Source organism: Camelina sativa, chromosome 12 (genome assembly GCF_000633955.1).
Source record: "Camelina sativa cultivar DH55 chromosome 12, Cs, whole genome shotgun sequence".
NCBI classification, from domain to species: domain Eukaryota; kingdom Viridiplantae; phylum Streptophyta; class Magnoliopsida; order Brassicales; family Brassicaceae; genus Camelina; species Camelina sativa.
Genome location: NC_025696.1, coordinates 5920592 through 5939568, shown reverse-complemented (window position 1 = coordinate 5939568; position 18977 = coordinate 5920592). Strand labels below are relative to the sequence as shown.

The following is an 18977-nucleotide window of genomic DNA, read 5'->3' as shown; positions in this document are numbered from 1 at the left end:
CTTACGTACTTAAAGATTTGATTTCCATGTCACAGGTTTAATAACTTATACTATATTTCCGGCCAAGTGTGTAGAAAATAATTAAGTGTTTCAGTTGCTTTGAACAAAATATTACAAGATGAGAACAAGCGTGTCATGTTTGTGCAACTAACTTGTAATTCTTAACAAGTCATTCATAGAAGCTTTGAATGTATTCAGGGCATTGTTGGATTCGACATTAGTTTAGTGGCAATGGTATTGGTGAGTGAGTTCTTGCTTGTGTTTTTCTTCTGTTCATATTGTGGCCAATTTGATAACAACACAGCCAATTTGATAACAACACAGACTCAAGGTTCCTCCTATCTTAACTGATTCCTCAAAGCTTTGAGTTCCCATTTTGTCTCAAAGTCTTTTTTTTTTGTAATTAATATTCATCAACAGCCTGTGATACTTGATTACATGTTGTCCTTATCTCACTTCTCCTTTTATTTTCTTCAGTTTATTGACATGTATATTGTTTTGTAATGGAAGTGTTACAATTGTTGGTGCAGTTTGTCTCGTAGATTGTCTGGTTGGTCTTTATATGGCTTGTCCTTCTCTATATGTTCTGTAATTTTTTCCTTTTTATGTTTAGGAGAGCATGATGATGATAGACGTGTAGTTGGTACAATTAGGAGATATATACCAGTTGATACTCGAATTGATGCTGAGAAACTGAGCTTGGTTGGACGAATCTGGTAATTTATGTTTCCTTTGTTGTCTGACTAAAGTTACTTAAAACTATAGTTATCTTCTCTGATTAAGCCATTAAATACAGCGAATCATCATTTTGTAAGGTGGACTTTCTCTTGATTCTTTAAAATTTTGACATTGAAAAAGCTAGAATAAGTCAATTTTTTTCTTTTTTTCTTTTCTGTTTAAGATACGTGACAAAAATGAAAATCAAAGTCTTTTCTCAAATCATCATTATTAATTAACTTTGGTACAAAGAAGTAGAAACATGTATTTGCAACGGACATATATGATTCCATTGTTCGGATATTGATCATATAATTCATTTAATTCTTCTCCAATCGACATATATGATTCCATTGTCCGGATCGGATATCCCTTATTTAATATTTCAGAAGTACATGATTCTTTTTTTTATATATATAATAGAGATATATATGATTTTTTGGTTATAAACTTATGACATTCATGATTTAAGTGTATCATAATATACACAGATTAGTTTGATTTTTGGTAATTAGGAATAATATGCATTTAGTTAATTATAGTAACATATAAAATCAATTATAGGTAACATTAAAAGATAAAGAAATCTTTCAACTTAATTAAAGCAAACATATGTAATTCTTCTTTTACTTCTTTTTTTGTCATCAGATAAAAACAAAGTAACAAAAGTTTGAACAATAGCAGAAAAAACCAAAGAAAAGCCAACTACAACTAACTATAATACCTCGCCCCTCACTTGATCATGAAGCCAATTAAGAAGGCCCTCTAAGTGAAAGGTAAGACTTAAACCAACCATCTCTTGTAACACTTGATGCAATCGCCATCGCAACCTTATTAGCAGTACACGCAGCTGAGTAGCATCTCCACGAAGAGAATTTAGACAAAGCCGTGAGAATCTCATTTAAAACCAGATGGAACCGTGGCCAAACTTTGGGGTTATTAACAGCCTCGATAACCATAGCATTATCCATTACAAACTCCACTTTAGGCATCTGCAAGATCAAAACCGCTTCTATTGCCCACAAAAAGGTGCGCAATACCGCAAGAAACCGTGAATCAGAGGCAGTAAGAGCATGCCTAGCATGGTATAAAACCTGGTCTTCGTAATCTCTCACGATCCAAGCACCACCCGACAAGCAAGAACTATTCCTCAACGATCTTCTTTTACTTTTATTTGATTTTATATTTAAATTATTATATAATATATTTATTTAATAAAATTTATGATTTTTTCTGCATATGATGTAATTTAAACTTTTTTAAACGGACATATATTTCTCAACTTGTGAACAAAAAAATGTATAAAATGTTTAAACCACAGTGTCCTGTTGGTTAAAATCTAAATCTATTATACTAAATCTTACAAAATAGATATTATTTCATAAGTCATATTTAGAACATGATTTCATGACATATTGTTTCATTCATCCCGAAAGAAAAAAAACTTTTAAAAAAAGATAAAACAATCACATATATAGTAATTTAAATAAAAATTACAAAATAAAAAGAATAAATTTCAACTTGTGCTACAACACGGGTCCAATTCTAGTTAGTTTTGAAAATTTTATATATTACTAAAAATATTACTCATTTACTCAAAACTTAAAATAAAGTTTTATTCTATTTATTTATTGGCACTAATCTTTTATATTTATCAAATTTAGGATTTTTCCTTTTTTTTTTTTGGATTTTTCCTTTTCTTTTTAAGGTTTTTTTTAATAAAGAAAAGAATCAGTTTTTGAAACTAAAGAAAAGCGAAAGCTTGTTATCTAATTTTTCCAAACCCTAATTATATAACTCCCCACCGCTTGCTTCCACTCCAATTCTCTGCCGATCATGATCCGCAAAGAAGTTAAAGAAACGCAGAAAGAGACGAAAAAGAATAAGAATAAGAGCCCTCATCAGCCACTGACGTTTTTGTCTCTTCCAGACGAAATCATAGAGAACATCCTCGCCCGTATCTCTAAATGGAATTACCCTAACCTCTCTCTTGTCTCCAAAAGATTCCTCTCAATTCTCTCTTCTCCTCAAATCTACACGACTCGATCTAACATCGGAACCTCAGAACCATGCCTCTATTTCTGCTTAGAATTGCCTGACCAATCTCCTGAATGGTATACTCTTTGGATGAAACCTGCCAAAACCCTAACGGACGATGGTGATGATGATAATGATATTTCTGACGAATTTTCATTGGTTCCGGTACCTTGTTATCCCCACCTTCATTGTGCAACGTACGTTTCCACCGTAGATGTTGGTTCGGAGATCTACTTATTCGGTGCATCCTACGGTGAGACGCCATCTTCAGCTGTTCGTATCCTTGATTGTAGGAGTAACATGTGGCGTGATGGCCCCAATATGATGGTGGCTCGGGAGTGTGCGGATGCGTTTTTTTTTGATGGGAATATATATGTAATGGGAGGTTGTGGGAAGGACGAGTCCATTGCTTGGGTGGAAGTGTTAGACATAAAGACTCAGACATGGAGTTCTTTGCCGAGCCATGGAGCCGACGACGAGTTACGTGTTAGCAGCGAGCAAGGGTTAACAATCAGTATGCTGGAGATTTACGCAATAATAGATGATAAGAAGGACTATGCTTATGATCTGATAAAACGTACATGGGAAGTTGTAGAAACGCACTCGAACAATATTAGGAGATATACTTGGTGCGTGATAGAGAATGTAGTATATGCTTATACATACTCCAATATTTGCATGTGGTATGAGACAAAGAGTAAAAAGTGGAGAGAGGTCAAGGGTTCGAATTTGGAATTATTGCTTGGGAAAAAAACACCACCAGGGTATGTGCTTAATTTAGTTACCTATGGTGGGAAACTTTTAGTTTTGTGGATGACGTTTCACATAGACAACGCAAAACAGATAAAGAGAATCAGGTGCGCGAAGATGGCGTTAGAGAAGCATCATGGAGGTGAGGTTTTGGGTAAGATGGAGTGGGTTAATACTGTTCTTACGGTTCCAGAGTCGTTTGAATTCTTGAGTAGTTGTGTAGTAGTTTCGATTTGATGAGTCGAAAAAGATTTTTTATTTGAATAACTTTAACAAAATCTCTCTCTGGTTGATTACATTTGTTTTTGTATCAATTAATATATAATACAAAAAAATTGTTCAGTTCGCCACAGGCTACACCTTTGGAGACATAACATTTAAAATCAACTCGAGGGAATACAACACTCAAATGAGCTAATTTTCACAAATATTACATATATACAGCGGCCAAAGATTGAACACTTCTTCTTTGGATGAAAAACATTCTTTACAGCATTGGGTAGAAGCTATCTCATTCATTAGCTCATAAACCTAGCTTAACAATACCGACCATTCTTAAAAAAAGCGAAAACAACTACCATATGTCTAAGCTCTCGTTCTCATATTATGTGCAATATATTGGGCACATACCAAACTTTTTTCTTTAGGAGAGAAGTTATTGCTACATTAAATCTCATTTTCAATACCAATTTTTGACAAGTTATCGATTATTTTCTCAACCCAATATATTATTAAAATACAAAATTGAGTGATATATATTAATGTAGCTAGGTTTGAACTTTCATTATAAAAAAATTGAGTGATCCGTGAAGCACCCGTCAGGATCGAACGAATGGTTAAGTGGTCACCTCCAGTGACAGGTTTTTTTGAGCTGAATACGGATGGTGCTTCACGCGGGAATCCAAACTTGGCAACGGCCAGAGGGGTGATGCGGAATGAGATGGGTGAATGGTGTGGAGGTTTTGTATTGAATGTGGGGAGATGTTCATCGTCGTTGGCAGAGTTGTGGAGGGTATACTATGGACTGTATATCGCGTGGGAGCGTCGGATAGAGAGGCTGGAACTAGAGGTGGATTCGGAGATGGTGGTGGAGTTTTTACGGACAGGAATTGGTGAGTCGCATCCGCTGTAGTTCGTGGTACGTCTGTGCTGTGGCTTTATTTGAAGGGACTTGATGGTCCGTGTTACACACGTGTATAGGGAAGCTAATCGCCTTGCAGATGAATTAGCGACCTATGCGTTTACTTTACTTTTAGGATTTCATAAGTTTGACATACTCCCAGAAGTAGACCTGTGTGTCCTCCTAATGTTGTTTTGTAATTTTTACACTTTAGTTAATAAATAACTAGGAGGTTTTCTCCTGGTTTCTCAAAAAAAAAAAAAATGAAAAATTTTAGTAATTTACGAGATTAATAATCTTGTTTTGTTTGCTAATGCAATTATGGTAATATTATTATTTTTTGTTTTAAAGTCAATCTTCTGTACCTTTTAAAATACCAATTATTTTGGTTTATCTTTTGGGTATTTTTTTTCTATGTTACTTTTTTAAAATACTCTTTGATGGTGTCTATTTTCAAAAATACCCTTTTTAATATATAATGACAAAATTATAAATCCTAAACCCCAAATAGTAAACCCTATTCCTTAAAAACTATACCTTAAATGTAAATTGAAAACCTCAACCTAAAAAAACAAATTCTAAAAATTAATTTAACATAGAGTAATTATGTAAAATAGGACAAAAATAAAAATATTCAAAAAATATATTTTGAAAGGTATTTTTAACAAATTCTCTTTATCTTTCTACTAATTTCCTCGTATCTATGTCTTACTTCGTTTCCGTCCATTACATTGATTTCGAGTTTTATTTTAGAGTATCGTATTATATGTTCAATGCTTAATGGGCTCATTTTAATAGTTGATTAATAAAAAATTTATTTTTCAATTATAAGAAAAGTGAAAGCTCGTTTGTTAAACCTAATTTATAACTTTTTCCTCTCCTTTCTTCTCCAAATTTCGCCGACCATGATCACCGAAGAAGTTGAACCACCACATAAAGAGGAGGAGACCGAACCTCAGGCACTGACATTTTTGTCTCTTCCAGAAGAAATCATAGAGAACATCCTCGCACGTATCTCTAAATGGAATTACCCTAATCTCTCTCTTGTCTCCAAAAGATTCCTCTCACTTCTCTCGTCTCCCCAAATCTACACGACTCGATCTAACATCACTTCTCTCGTCCGCATAGCAGTTCAGGAAAATGCCGCTTGATTATACAAATGCTCACGACATTCTAACATGTCTCAGTATTCTACCATATCGACTCTATGCTATAAAGAAAGGAAAACACATGGGTGTTGTTTGAACATCACACAGCATGACCACCATGTCAATAAGCTACAATCTCAATGGGCAGATCACTATCTAACTTGACTAGATGACTTAGTTTGATCACCAAATATGCAGAACACAAGTATCATGGGAGATTTGCAGAATAAAGTGTCACCAGATAGAGAATATTAGGACATACTACAAGATACGGTCTGGCTGCTTAATATCAACTAGCATGTGAATATGAGAACGCATGAAAATAGAAGGCTTGCTTACCCTGCAATAAAGCTTGAATTTTGTGTAGTAAAGACTGTCCGCCATGACGACTATAGCATGTCTCCTCTTCATTGAAAACCACTGGAGAAGATGATTATAAAGACGCACAGGAAAATATCAAGCATCAAATAGAATCAACTGGAAAAGAACTAAGAAGCAAAGGGAGGGACGATAATTAAAGATACCATAAAGAGAAAAAATGTCACATACATGACTACAATAAAAAATGACCATTGTTTTTGTCTGAACTGTAAAATCACTTCTATAAACTTCTAATATAAACACTTTGCAGGAAGAAGAAAGGCGAAAATCTGATATCTTAACACATAACACATAAACGCATACCTGTGAGCCTTTCCGAGTATCCTTCTTTTCAACCTCCGGCAGCATACGTTGTGGATACCGACCAGATCCATGGGGACCAGGATCCTCAAAACTGAAAATATGCAAGATGAAGATACTTAACACCAGAAGAGAAGACGAGATAACAGCAAGACATAAAACAGATTCAAACGCATGAGTAAACTGTAGCATAATAAAAACAACTTACCAATCAATGAAGCTGAGATTAGCGAACATCAAGTGATTATAGATATAGTTAAAGTCGAATAGCCGTACACAACTGCCAAATAACAAGAAAGAAGATGGTAAGGGTAGAGATTATTTAAGCATTAACAAAGACCACCTTAGGATATTTAATATCAAAGAGAGGAGGATTCAATCACCTATCTGAAAGCAACACAAAGTGTTGATTGGTCAGGATCAACGAGAGCATGAGCTAATAGCCTTCATTCTGCATCAACCATGGATATCTGACCCCAAGAAACCTGCACAAGATTAACATAATAAAGCTACCTCACAACTAATAACAAAAATCACAAAACCGACTAGATAGTGTAGTCAGACAGCCTCATTTACCTTATGACTGTGAATATCTCGATCGACCAACAAAATAGCTGCTTGCATGTACAGGACTTTTCTTTGACATAGATTGTATATTTGTCCTCATGACCCTGAGTCAACAAAATCCACCATTCCGTCATACGTTTGACAAAGTTACATCTCTAAGAAACTCAACCTGATTAAAAAAGGGGGAATTCTTACACGGAGGAACACCTCTCAAAGAGGCTCAAAAGGCAGCGGTCCTGGTGTTAAGAACATGAAGGCTATCTTAGGATTCTTTATCTTAGATTGAGGTAGGTTCAGAATTTCATTCATCACAACTCACTGTCAGTCAATTCCCTCCAAGGCACAAACAAAAACTGTTGGTATAACGGACATCCAGGACCAGAAAACATGTAGCACGCCACAGAATTCCGGCCGGGGAGGATATACGAATGGGGTGATGACAACAACCGCAACCAGTTGAAGTATCAAAACCATCTTCTTAAACAATCTGCTCACTGATTCTAGTGCCAATTCTTTAAACACATACATTAAAATAGCTCCTAACCTTTTCCAAGTGCCAACCAACATATTACATCGTGGCTTCAACATGTGTATCTTTTCCCGGTTTGTTGTCGTATCAAATTAATGGAACTCACAAGTTTGAATCCATAGATTTCCATGAAAATGTATTTATGTCATTTAAACATTCAGAAGCAGAAATAAAGATGTCGTAAAGAAAGGGATAAGAAAACAACATATAGTAGCTAGTCTTCGCAGATTTTGTCACACATGACTAGAGATATTATACTAAGATTCGAACCAGATTTCATTATAAGCATTCAATACCAAGCATCTTGGAAGTTGCATTAGTTTAGGCTAGTAGTAGCTAATGCGGGTCCCTGCTCTGGAACGAGAGCACATGATGGTACCTGGGTTTCTTTGTCAAAGAGCGACTTCCACAAATCGAAAATGCTGGACTCCATTGCATCCCTAGCAAACCCGTGCGCCTCTGAAGCATCCTTGGTAGAACTCAACTGCTCCTCTAACTTCTTCAGCGATTCTTCAATGACCCGCGTGGACTCGCGGCCATACCTAAACCCTTTTCCAGTTCTGAGATTCTTAACAAGGAGGTCCAGATCTCTTATTCCCACTCTCAAAGTCGCCCACGTCGTCATAATCAGTCTGCGGTGGACCGACTGGCTACCTTTGTAATACAATAGCTTCTTTGGTATGATATGTTTTGAGTAGACATCACGAACAACACGATATAGCCTTTCCCCCACGGGGCTATCAGGTTTCAGGTCCCTTCTGTCACTATACATCGATAACTGGTAGAAGAATGCTACCATAGTACGAAGGTCATCACAGAGCAAGAACATTATTTCAGCCACATGTAGCGAGAGATCAACACCTAGTCGCAAAACCTCCTCTTTCAGCTCCTGCATTGCAAAATCATTCCTGCGCGCGCAAAAGAGGAAAAGCAAAAAAAGATGCATGAAGGCTTTTGTTTGTAACCTGAGGAGGGTTGAATTGTAAAACTCAGTAAGAAAATGTTACGTACTGACCCTAGAATATAAGGAGAAGGTGCGGGCAGCCTCACTATCTCGCTTGGCCTGTATTTACCAACAAGAATAGGCTGAAATAGGTCGTCTAGGGTTGTCACAGAGAGAGACTCATCAGCAGTGTCAACGAAGAGAGACTTCCACAAGAAAGAAATGTTAGACTCTATCGCCTCCCTCGCAAACCCGTTCGCCTCTGACACATGTTTTGCGGACCTCAATTTATCCTGAAGCGTCTTGAGCAGTAGCTTGAATTTTGCAAGAGCCGAAGAGAGTAGTCGATCATCAAAGTAGCAATCTTTCCTTCTGAGAAGGAGAACAAGGCGATGCAAGACCATGACCCCTTCAGCAAAATCCTTCCAAAGGGTCTTGATCAATCCAAACTGAACCGAGTAGGCAACATCCTCCTGGTAAACTCCATTCTTGGGTTCGATATGTTTAGAGTATACCTCACCAAAAACATGGACCAGCCTTTGAGACACGGGAGAGGAGCGTGGTACTATGCGTATCCATAACGTGTAGCCGAACCACAACAAAGTACGAATGTCATCACACAGCAAGAACATGGATTCAGCTACACAGAGTGAGAGGTCAACTCCTAGTCGTATGACCTCCTCTCTCATGTCCTCCTTAGCAGAGAACGTCCTAGAGTTCGAACAAAAAAATATATCAGACGTTTTGTTTGTTTGTAAACAGAATAAAAAGAGACAACTTAGCATCACATTGTCTTACCCTGTACCGTATGGATAGAATCTGAAGAAGTTCGAATTAGGACGGAGACCACGAGAGCAAGAAATTGATGACATCCTCCCTCTGATCAGGGATAATTCAAAAAAAAAAAAAAAAAAAAAAAANATACAATATGAAAATAAAGACAACTTTGGAAATCATGAAAACGCATTTGCAACTAGGGAAAACGGGGAGAAGAAACCCTAGAAACAGATCATATCTTTCATCATCCACAACTTTATCATATTCCCATTTGAAACAATAAAATATATTTACTGTAGGAACGTACCACTCACCTCCAACTCGTAGTCCTTGTAGACACAAAATCTCTCGAGAATTCTAAGCTCTTTTTTCCTTTTTTTCCTTTCTTTTTCTCTGCGAGGAGGAAGAATATGCAGATAAACATCACTACGGAGGTTCTTTATATCATAATTGATGTTGGGCCTTTTGTCGGTTTATTCTAACCTTTGGGCCTCCGCCCACTTATTTATTCCGAGTGATTTCAAACCCTTTGAACCATCTACTGACTACTACTGTACTGTCTATATCTTTTTATCAAATTTCAGTTTTCTTTATAGAAATACTATAATTTATACCTGCGCACGCGCGAATTTTAATTTAAAATATTTTCTATCGATATAAATTCTTGATCTCAAATATAACCATTCAAACTTTTGAGTATAAATCTATATAAACACTTAACTTACTTTACTAAGTGATATACAACATATATATCGTTGAAGATAATAATTTCTTTATCATATCTATTTACGCGGCATTTTAGTTTAAACTTTTTATCAATAAAAATCATTGAATATATATATATATATATAATCATTTGAACTTTAGAAGATAAATATATATAAGCGGCATCCTTATTTTACTAATCAATATATAACATATATTATCTAGTAACGCAATATATCACAATATATCATATGGTAACAAAAAAATGACTTAAGAACTTCACTGGAAGAGTCGTCAATCTTCAAACGTTTTATCCCTAGAAGAGTTCATTCCATATTCATATCCCATGAAAACATTTTTTAAAAAATTCTAACATTGAATGTCGATCGTTGGTCTAATTATAGAGATCATTTAACTATTTCAATATCCCACATTAAATACAATATACAAGTTTCATGAACATTTTTAGTGCTATGTCTCTACAACGGGGTTGTTCAAATGCATCACCTACCATAATATAATTTTCAATCAAGTCAAGAATCCTTAGATGGTGAAACGATTAAACCTGACACTGAATTTCCGTTCACTAATCCAAGTTACATATTTTTCTAAAATTTCATATGTTATTTTCAGATGTTAATTTTGTGATGCAATCTCATATTCGTCTTCTCAAAAAAACATAGTGTACTTTAAATATGTTGTTTATGCCAATGTTTTGGGTTAAAAGCATTTGATAAATTGATGAAATCTCAAACTTGTTTTATATTTTACCTTTTTATCATGTTATAGAACTGTAACTTTAGTTGATAATGTCTTCTGAGATATGCTACACAAATCATATGTCACTTTATATAACGTCTTATATATCAATTTTTCTATATTTTGTGACCACTAATTTTGTTTTTTAGATGGATTATTTTTCAAGAGTCTTTTTCGTAGTTTTCCCAAAAAAAGTGTGACTCTTACAATGTCTTCATTTTTGATCAAATTTTTTAAGTTGAGTTGAGTAATTAATCTTTTGTTTTTCTTTACGTGAAACTTAATAATAAATATTTGTAGTATATGTTTCTTAGAAACTAATGTTTGACTTTAATTTTATTTTTATGTTTAGAATTTTATAAATACATTTACATAATTTTTCTTACTCCACCATGCATTAAAATCTTATACTTCCATTCTAAAACTCATTAACCCATTCAAAATTTTGAAATATGATCATTTTTTGGTTAAAATTTGAATATATAACATTATTACTAAAACAAATTCATAGTATTATTTTTACTATTTTCAAGTTTTCATTTATGTTACTTAATTCATTTTTCTATAGTTATTATTTACTTAAAATTTTATATTATTGTTTTTACTATTTTAAAATTTAATTAATTTTGCTTAATTCGTTTTTATTTATTTTTTACTACTATTAATTATAAGTAATAAATCTACATTGAATAAACATTTAAAATAGTAATTTTTAATGCAAAAAAATATAAATAACATTACTTAGGTGGATGATGATGTGGAGAAAGGAGAAAAGAGAAAAGTTATCTGTATAAATATAGATATCTGTATTTATGTTTAAATTAGTACGGCTTTTAGTAATAAAACCCCTCAAGTAAAGATAAATCATAGAAAAACCCTCAATTATATATTTAACAGAAAAACCCCTCAATTATATATTTAATGGAAAAACCCCTCAACTAAAAATCCGTTATATATTTAACAGAAAAACCCCTCAATTATATATTTAATGGAAAAACCCCTCAACTAAAAATCCGTTAATGTTTACCCCTCCATCTAATTAATTAAACAGATACAGTTAACCTGAAACGCAACCTTTTTCAGAAAAAAAAAAAAACGACATTTATACACACTTCTTTTTTTTTTCCACAAATCAATTATATTGATATCAAAAAGTGTTTACAAAATACAGAAACATTCCAATACAAACGTTGTACACAAATACATGAAATTGATATAATTTCAGTGAAGGAGTGGAAGTGACCCTGCTGTTATTTAGTCTTATAGGCAATAGATAACATCTGTTAAGTTCCCCCTTCACACACTTTTTATTGGCTATCAGCTTGGTGCTGAAACTCCAAAATGTCATTGACATTACTTTAACTAAAAAAAAAAAAATCTAATGTTGTTGGAAATGATTCTAGATCTTGTCGCCTTCTTGAGATCGATATACTTAATAATTCCGGCAAAGATTCTCTATGATGATTAAGAAAAATCCATTGTCTTCTCATCCATGATTATTTCCATAGTGTATGACGTCTCCAATGTCTCCTAAGACTACTCGAAAGTCCTTCATCTTTGTCTCCACCAAGTATAATAAGACCAAGAGGATTCTGAACACATTTTTGTTTAGACTTGTTTACATATGTGACTGTCTTTCTTTTAGTCACATTGTCGACATTTTTGTCAATCGACTCTGCTGTATATCTCTCTGATGCATCCCTTAGAAAATATAGAACCCCACCATCACCGGATATTGTTAGTGTATCCAATATATCACTACCATCAGTTGAATTCTTCGGGAAAGAGAGAATACCACTATCTTGAAAAACAGTTTGTGTTAAACACACAAACTCAACAAGGAGACCATCCACAAAATCAAGATAAACACGCTCATCCCCAATGGTGCAAAACAGATCAGATTCAGGCCGGATAAAATGTGAAGTCCCGTCACGATATGAATGAATTTCCAGATTCGATCCATAGAAAAACTAATTCCTTCAGCCACCGTGATTAAATTGTTGATTCCAGGATCAAAAACCCAAATGAAAATTCCATACGGAGACACTCACCGATTAATCGGACATTCCACCGGAAAAGGATTAACTCACCGGAAACAAACCTTCTACAAGGAAGGACATCACGATTCCACCGAACCGAAAGTACAAAGCATAAACAAATTTGGGGATGGCTTGGATCTGCATCGCTGGGATCAATTAGTGAAATTTGGTTGGTTCGATGCTTTTCCCAATCCAACAATGGAGCCATCAACGAGATCAAAGCCTGAATTGAAACCACTAAACTTAGACCATGTAACACCATCGTTACGAAGAGGCCAAAGACGTAACTTTCAAAACCACGATTTGCCATTATTGACTATCTAAAAACTTAACAAAAGAGAAATATGAGTAAGTCTAGAGGGTAGGAAGGGCCGACCGACGTCGGAAAAACCGACGCCGGTCGGAAGCGGTGAGGATTACGAAAGATTGTGTTGGATCGCTGAAAAGAAACTGCTCGATAGGTACTTTAGTTAAGATTTAAGAACAAGTCGCAAATCTCATGGTAGGAAAATGCGGGGACAATGTTGATATGAACCTTCACAAAACACGATTTGACAGGTTTCCCTTTTCTAATCTAAAAAAAGAGATAGATATTTATACACACTTCAACAGCACAATTTGTAACTGAAAATAATAAGATGTTTTTATACCCAAATTTAAATCCCAAAACCAAAACCTACATTGACGAACCCTAATTTATCAAAGTGAACCCTAACTTTTTTTTTGTGTGTAAATCATGAGAATGATTTTCATAGTAACTAGTGACAAAACCTCTTTATCTTCCTATACATTTGCAACCGATATATACATTGAGAATCTTATACTATTTCTAAAAAAAGTACTCATTTACTCAAAACTTAAAACAAAGTTTTTATTTGTTGGCATTGACCTTTATTTTGGATTTCTTTTTTAAACAATATAATTATATTCAACAAAATAAACAAAAACCAATGCCAAGAATATAAATTGGTCCATTACAATGGGTTTGGGGTATATTAGTTGTAATTAATTGATTGATACACAAAATATTATGAAAGTATCCAAAATCTATTTTATCAGGATGTCTAGTGGCCACCAGGTACAGCGAATCATCATCTTGTAAAAATGGTGGACTTTCTTGATTCTTTAAAATTTGACTTTGAAAAAAAAAATGACAAAAATGAAAACTAATGTCTTTTTTCAAGTCATCATTATTAATTAACTTTAGTAGAAAAAGGTAGAAACATGTATTTGCAACTAACTTAGTTAACGATGAACATGACGAATATGAGCAAGTATATTCATTAGAAAAATCACCATTAATATGTCTTTATAGATGGATGATGCGCACTAAACAATTTCATGTACAATATTTTTGTTTTCTGTTCTTAACATGGGATAAGTTATACTAAGTTATATGTAATTCATTAGATTCTTCTCCAATCCACATGTATATCATTCCATTTTTCGGATATTAATTTTGAAAATCGTATAGTTCTAAAAAAAATTACTCATTTTAAACAAAGTTTTATTTATTTCTTTATTGGCATTGACCTTTTATTTATAAAATTTGGATTTTTAACCAATGTAATTATATTCAACAAAATAAACAAAAACCACTGCCAAGTGCCAACAAATAGAAATTGGTCCACTACGTACGTACAATGGTTTTTGGGGTATATTTTAGGATTTTTTCCTTTTATTTTAGGTTATTTTTAATAATTGATATAAAAAAAAATTAGTTTTTGCAATTACAAAAAGCTTAAGCTCATTTTTCCAAACCCTAAATAGATAACTTCTTCCACACGGCTTCCTTCCACTCCAGTTTTCTGCCGATCATGATCCGCAAAGAGGTTCAAGAGATGAAGAAGAATAAGAATATGAGCCCTCATGATCAGCCACTGACGATTTCTTCACTTCCAGAAGAAATCTTATAGAACATCCTCGCACGTATCTCTAAATGGAATTACCCTAATCTCTCTCTCGTCTCCAAGAGATTCCTCTCTTCTCTCTTCTCCCCAAATATACACGACTCGATCTAACATCGGAACCACAGAACCATGCCTCTATTTTTGCTTAGAATCGTCTAAGAACCAATCCTTTGACTGGTACACTCTTTGGATGAAACCTTCCGAAACCCTAACGAATGATGGTGACGATGACATTCCTGGTGACTATTCATTGGTTCCGGTACCTTGTTATCCCCATCCTCATTGTGTACCGTATGATTCCACTATAGCTGTTGGTTCGGAGATCTACTTAATCGGTGCACCCTCCGAATCACCACCGACTTCAGCTATTCGTATCCTTGATTGTGGGAGTAACACGTGGCGTGATGGCCCCAGTATGATGGTTGCTCGGGAGTCTGCGCATGCATTTTTTGTTGATGGGAAAATATATGTAATGGGAGGTTGTGGGAAGGACGAGTCCATGGCTTGGATGGAAGCGTTAGACATAAAGACTCAGACTTGGAGTTCTTTGCCGAGCCATGGAGACTCAGCCGACGAGTTAAGTAGCAGCGAGGAAGAGTTAGAAATCAGTATGCTGGAAGTGGAAGGAAAAATTTACGCAATGGATGATATGAATTAATGAATAACTATGCCTGTTGTGATATGAAAAAACGTACATTGGAAGTTGTAGAAACGCACTCGAACAAGATGTTGATATATGGTTGGTGCGTGATAGAGAATGTAGTATATTGTTATACAGACTCCAATATTTGCATGTGGTATGAGTTGAAGAGTAGAAAATGGAGAGAGGTCAAGGGTTCGAATTTGGAATTATTGCTTGGGCAGGATACATGTTGCTTAGCACCAGGGTATGTGCTTGATTTAGTTAACTATGGTGGGAAGCTTTTAGTTTTGTGGATGACGGTTCACATAGACAACGCAAAACAGATAAAGAGAATCAGGTGCGCAAAGATGGGGTTAGAGAAGAGCCATGGAGGTGAGGTTTGGGGTAAGATGGAGTGGGCTAATACTGTTCTTACGGTTCCAGAGTCGTTTGAATTCTTGAGTAGTTGTGTAGTAGTTTCGATTTGATGAGTCGAAAAAGATTGTTTATTTGAATAACTTTAACAAAATCTCTCTCTGGTTGATTACATTTGTTTTTGTGTCAATTAATATATAATACAAAAAATTGTTCAGTTCGCCACAGGCCACACCTTTGGAGACATTTCTTAAAATCAACTCGAGGGAATACAACACTCAAATGAGCTAATTTTCACAAATATTACATATACAGCGGCCAAAGATTGAATACTTCTTCTTTGCATGAAAAACTTTCTTTACAGCATTGGGTAGAAGCTATCTCATCGATTAGCTCATAAACCTAGATTAACAATACCGACCATTCTTAAAAAATACGAAAACAACTATACCATATGTCTAAGCTCTCGTTCTCATATTATGTGCAATATATTGGGCACATATCAAACTTTTTTTTCTATAGGAGAGAAGTTATTGCTACATTAAATCTCATTTTCAATACCAATTTTTGACAAGTTATCGATTATTTTCTTAACCCAATTTATTACTATTAAAATACAAAATTGAGTGATATATATTAATGTAGCTAGGTTTGAACTTTCATTATAAATGAAAAAATTTTAGTTATTTACGAGATTAATAATCTTGTTTTGTTTGCTAATGCAATTATGGTAATAATATTATTTTTTTTGTTTTAAAGTTAAGGGGAGTGTATTGAAACAATGATTTTGGAAGATTCGATGGTATTTAGGAAATTTGGAATTTTGATAGATTTTAGAGAAGTTGATATGATTTACGGTAAAATTCTTTCAAAATCCCACTTAAAACTATGAGATTTGAATTTCTGTATTTTTTTAACTAAACAAATCCTCTCAAATCTTCCAGAAGACCTAAAACTTATTAAAATCCAAATCTACAAACTGTTTTGAATAACAGTGGATTTTAAAGTAGATTTTTAAATCATCAGTTCAATAATAGTAGATTTCAGGAGGTTTTTTAATATTCATGATTGAATAACATATGATTTGTAACTTTTATACAAATCACCTAAAATGTCAAGTTGAATACACCCCTTAATCACCTTAATGTCAAGTTGTAATTATATTGGTTTATTTTTTTACTAATTTCCTCGTATATACGTCTTACTTGGTTTCCGTCCATTACATTGATTTTGAGTTTTATTTTAGAGTATTGGATTATATGTTCAATTTTTAATGGGCTCATGTTAATAGTTGATTCAAAAATATTTGATTTTGCAATTATAAAGAAAAGCGAAAGCTCGTTAGTTAAACCTAATTTATATAAATTTTTCGCCCACTTTCTTCTCCAAATTCCGCCGACCATGAGCACCGAAGAAGTTGAACCACCACATAAAGAGGAGGAGACCGAACCTCAGGCACTTACGCTTTTGTCTCTTCCAGAAGAAATCTTAGAGAACATCCTCGCCCGAATCTCTAAATGGAATTACCCTAATCTCTCTCTTGTCTCCAAAAGATTCCTCTCACTTCTCTCTTCTCCCCAAATCTACACGACTCGATCTAACATCGGAACCACAGAACCATGCCTCTATTTCTGCTTAGAATTGTCTAAGAACCGATCTCCTGAATGGTACACTCTTTGGATGAAACCTCCCGAAACCCTAACGGACGATGATGATATCTCTGAAGAATATTCATTGGTTCCGGTACCTTGTTATCTCGATCCTCATTGTGTACCGTATGATTCCACTATAGCTGTTGGTTCGGAGATCTACGTAATCGGTGCACCCTACAAATCACCACCTACTTCAGCTGTCCGTATCTTTGATTGTAGGACTAACACGTGGCGTGATGGCCCAAATATGATGGTGGCTCGGGAGAATCCGAATGCAGTTTTTGTGGACGGGAAACTATATGTATTGGGAGGTTGTGAGAAAGACGAGTCCATGGCGCATTGGATGGAAGTACTTGACATAAACACTCAGACTTGGAGTTTCTTCTCGAGCTATGGAGCCGACGAGTTACGTAACAGCGATTCGTGGTTTACAATCAATGCGCTCGAAGGAAAGATTTACGCAATGGCTGATAGGAAGGACTATGCGTATGATCCAAAAAAAGGTAAATGGGAAGTTATAGAAACGCACTTGAGCAACATATGGATAGATGACTGGTGTGTCATAGATAATGTAATGTATTATTGTACAAACTCCGGTTATTGCATGTGGTATGACTCGAAGAGTAGACAGTGGGAAGAGGTCAAGGGGTCTGATTTGGAATTATTGCGTACATTTAACTTAGCATGTGGGGTTTTTCTTAAATTGCTTAATCATAGTGGGAAACTTTTAGTTGTGTCGGCGCACAGCTTTGAGGAATACAACAGAAAGTGGAAAAGGAGAATTTGGTGCGCAAAAATCGCATTAGAGAAGCGCAATGGAGGTGAGATTTGGGGTAAGATAGAGTGGGCCAATTCTGTGCTTACGGTCTCCAAGTCGTATAGGTTATTGAGTTGTGTAGCTATTTCAATTTGATGATACACGAAGGATGGTACATTTAAACAGCCTTTGTGAAATCTAATTAAATAGAGTTGCTGTTTTATTTTGCTTTGAAAATGCTATTCTTTGTTCTTTAACGCAAGAGTCTATATTGCTATGTTATGGTCTTTCATGAGAAGGATTTGAGGATCTATAGACGTTTATATTACGTGGATCATTTATACAGCAATATCAAAGTTGGATATTTGTTTGATTTTTTACATGAAAACGCGCGGATAAACTTATGAGAATTACAAAAGATACGAGAAACCAATTGAACCAACTCTTTAGACTAAAAATCTGTCAAAACATAGAGGAAACAGAGCCAGAAATTAAAAGCAGTTCATGGAAAAAAGTAGAGACAACAATTTCTCTGTTTTTGAGAATATTTGAGAAACTGATTTGATGATTATGTCCGAGTAATATAATTTGAAATGAAAAAAATCGACCAAAAACCAACATTTTATAAATATAACTTATTATATATGTTCTAGCTATGGTGATTGGTGAAAAGCTTTTAGTTATGTCGAATCCCAGTCCCAATGTTATGTTGTCGAGATTTCATTAGAAAGAAGATGCAATGGAAGTGAGGTTTGGAGTAAGGTTGAGTGGGTTGATGCTATGATTACAGTTCCTCACAACTCATATATATATTCGAGCATTGTGTAAGTGTTTCGGTTTGATGACTCTTAGTCTCTTGGAGATGGTATAGTCTTGCTTTATTTGCTTT

The 18977-nt window shown here is 34.7% G+C and overlaps 3 protein-coding genes and 2 pseudogenes across 3 annotated transcripts; 3 read left to right on the top strand and 2 right to left on the bottom strand.

Moving 5' to 3' along the window:
• LOC104733232 (F-box/kelch-repeat protein At5g39560-like) lies at positions 2554-3741 on the top strand. Its single transcript, XM_010452828.1, has one exon. The coding sequence runs from the start codon at positions 2554-2556 to the stop codon at positions 3739-3741; it is 1188 nt and encodes a 395-aa protein (XP_010451130.1).
• LOC109127905 lies at positions 6034-7549 on the bottom strand (annotated as a pseudogene).
• On the bottom strand, positions 7610-9652 carry LOC104730398. The gene is made up of 4 exons (XM_010449560.2): positions 9584-9652; positions 9291-9371; positions 8565-9203; positions 7610-8457 (listed from the first exon to the last, which is right to left on the bottom strand). Exons 2-4 carry the CDS (start codon positions 9362-9364, stop codon positions 7866-7868), a joined length of 1305 nt encoding a protein of 434 aa, XP_010447862.1. The 5' UTR covers positions 9365-9371; positions 9584-9652; the 3' UTR covers positions 7610-7865.
• Positions 14590-15340, top strand: LOC104733231 (annotated as a pseudogene).
• Positions 17071-18244, top strand: LOC104733230 (F-box/kelch-repeat protein At5g39560-like). Its single transcript, XM_010452826.1, has one exon. The coding sequence runs from the start codon at positions 17081-17083 to the stop codon at positions 18242-18244; it is 1164 nt and encodes a 387-aa protein (XP_010451128.1). The 5' UTR covers positions 17071-17080.

Coding starts and splice junctions, on each gene's coding strand:
- LOC104733232 (XM_010452828.1), top strand. CDS start 2,554: ATGATCCGCAAAGAAGTTAAAGAAACGCAGAAAGAGACGAAAAAGAAT.
- LOC104730398 (XM_010449560.2), bottom strand. CDS start 9,364: ATGTCATCAATTTCTTGCTCTCGTGGTCTCCGTCCTAATTCGAACTTC. Junction 9,204..9,290: donor TTCTATCCATACGGTACAGG/GTAAGACAATGT, acceptor TTCGAACTCTAG/GACGTTCTCTGCTAAGGAGG. Junction 8,458..8,564: donor CCTTCTCCTTATATTCTAGG/GTCAGTACGTAA, acceptor TTGCGCGCGCAG/GAATGATTTTGCAATGCAGG.
- LOC104733230 (XM_010452826.1), top strand. CDS start 17,081: ATGAGCACCGAAGAAGTTGAACCACCACATAAAGAGGAGGAGACCGAA.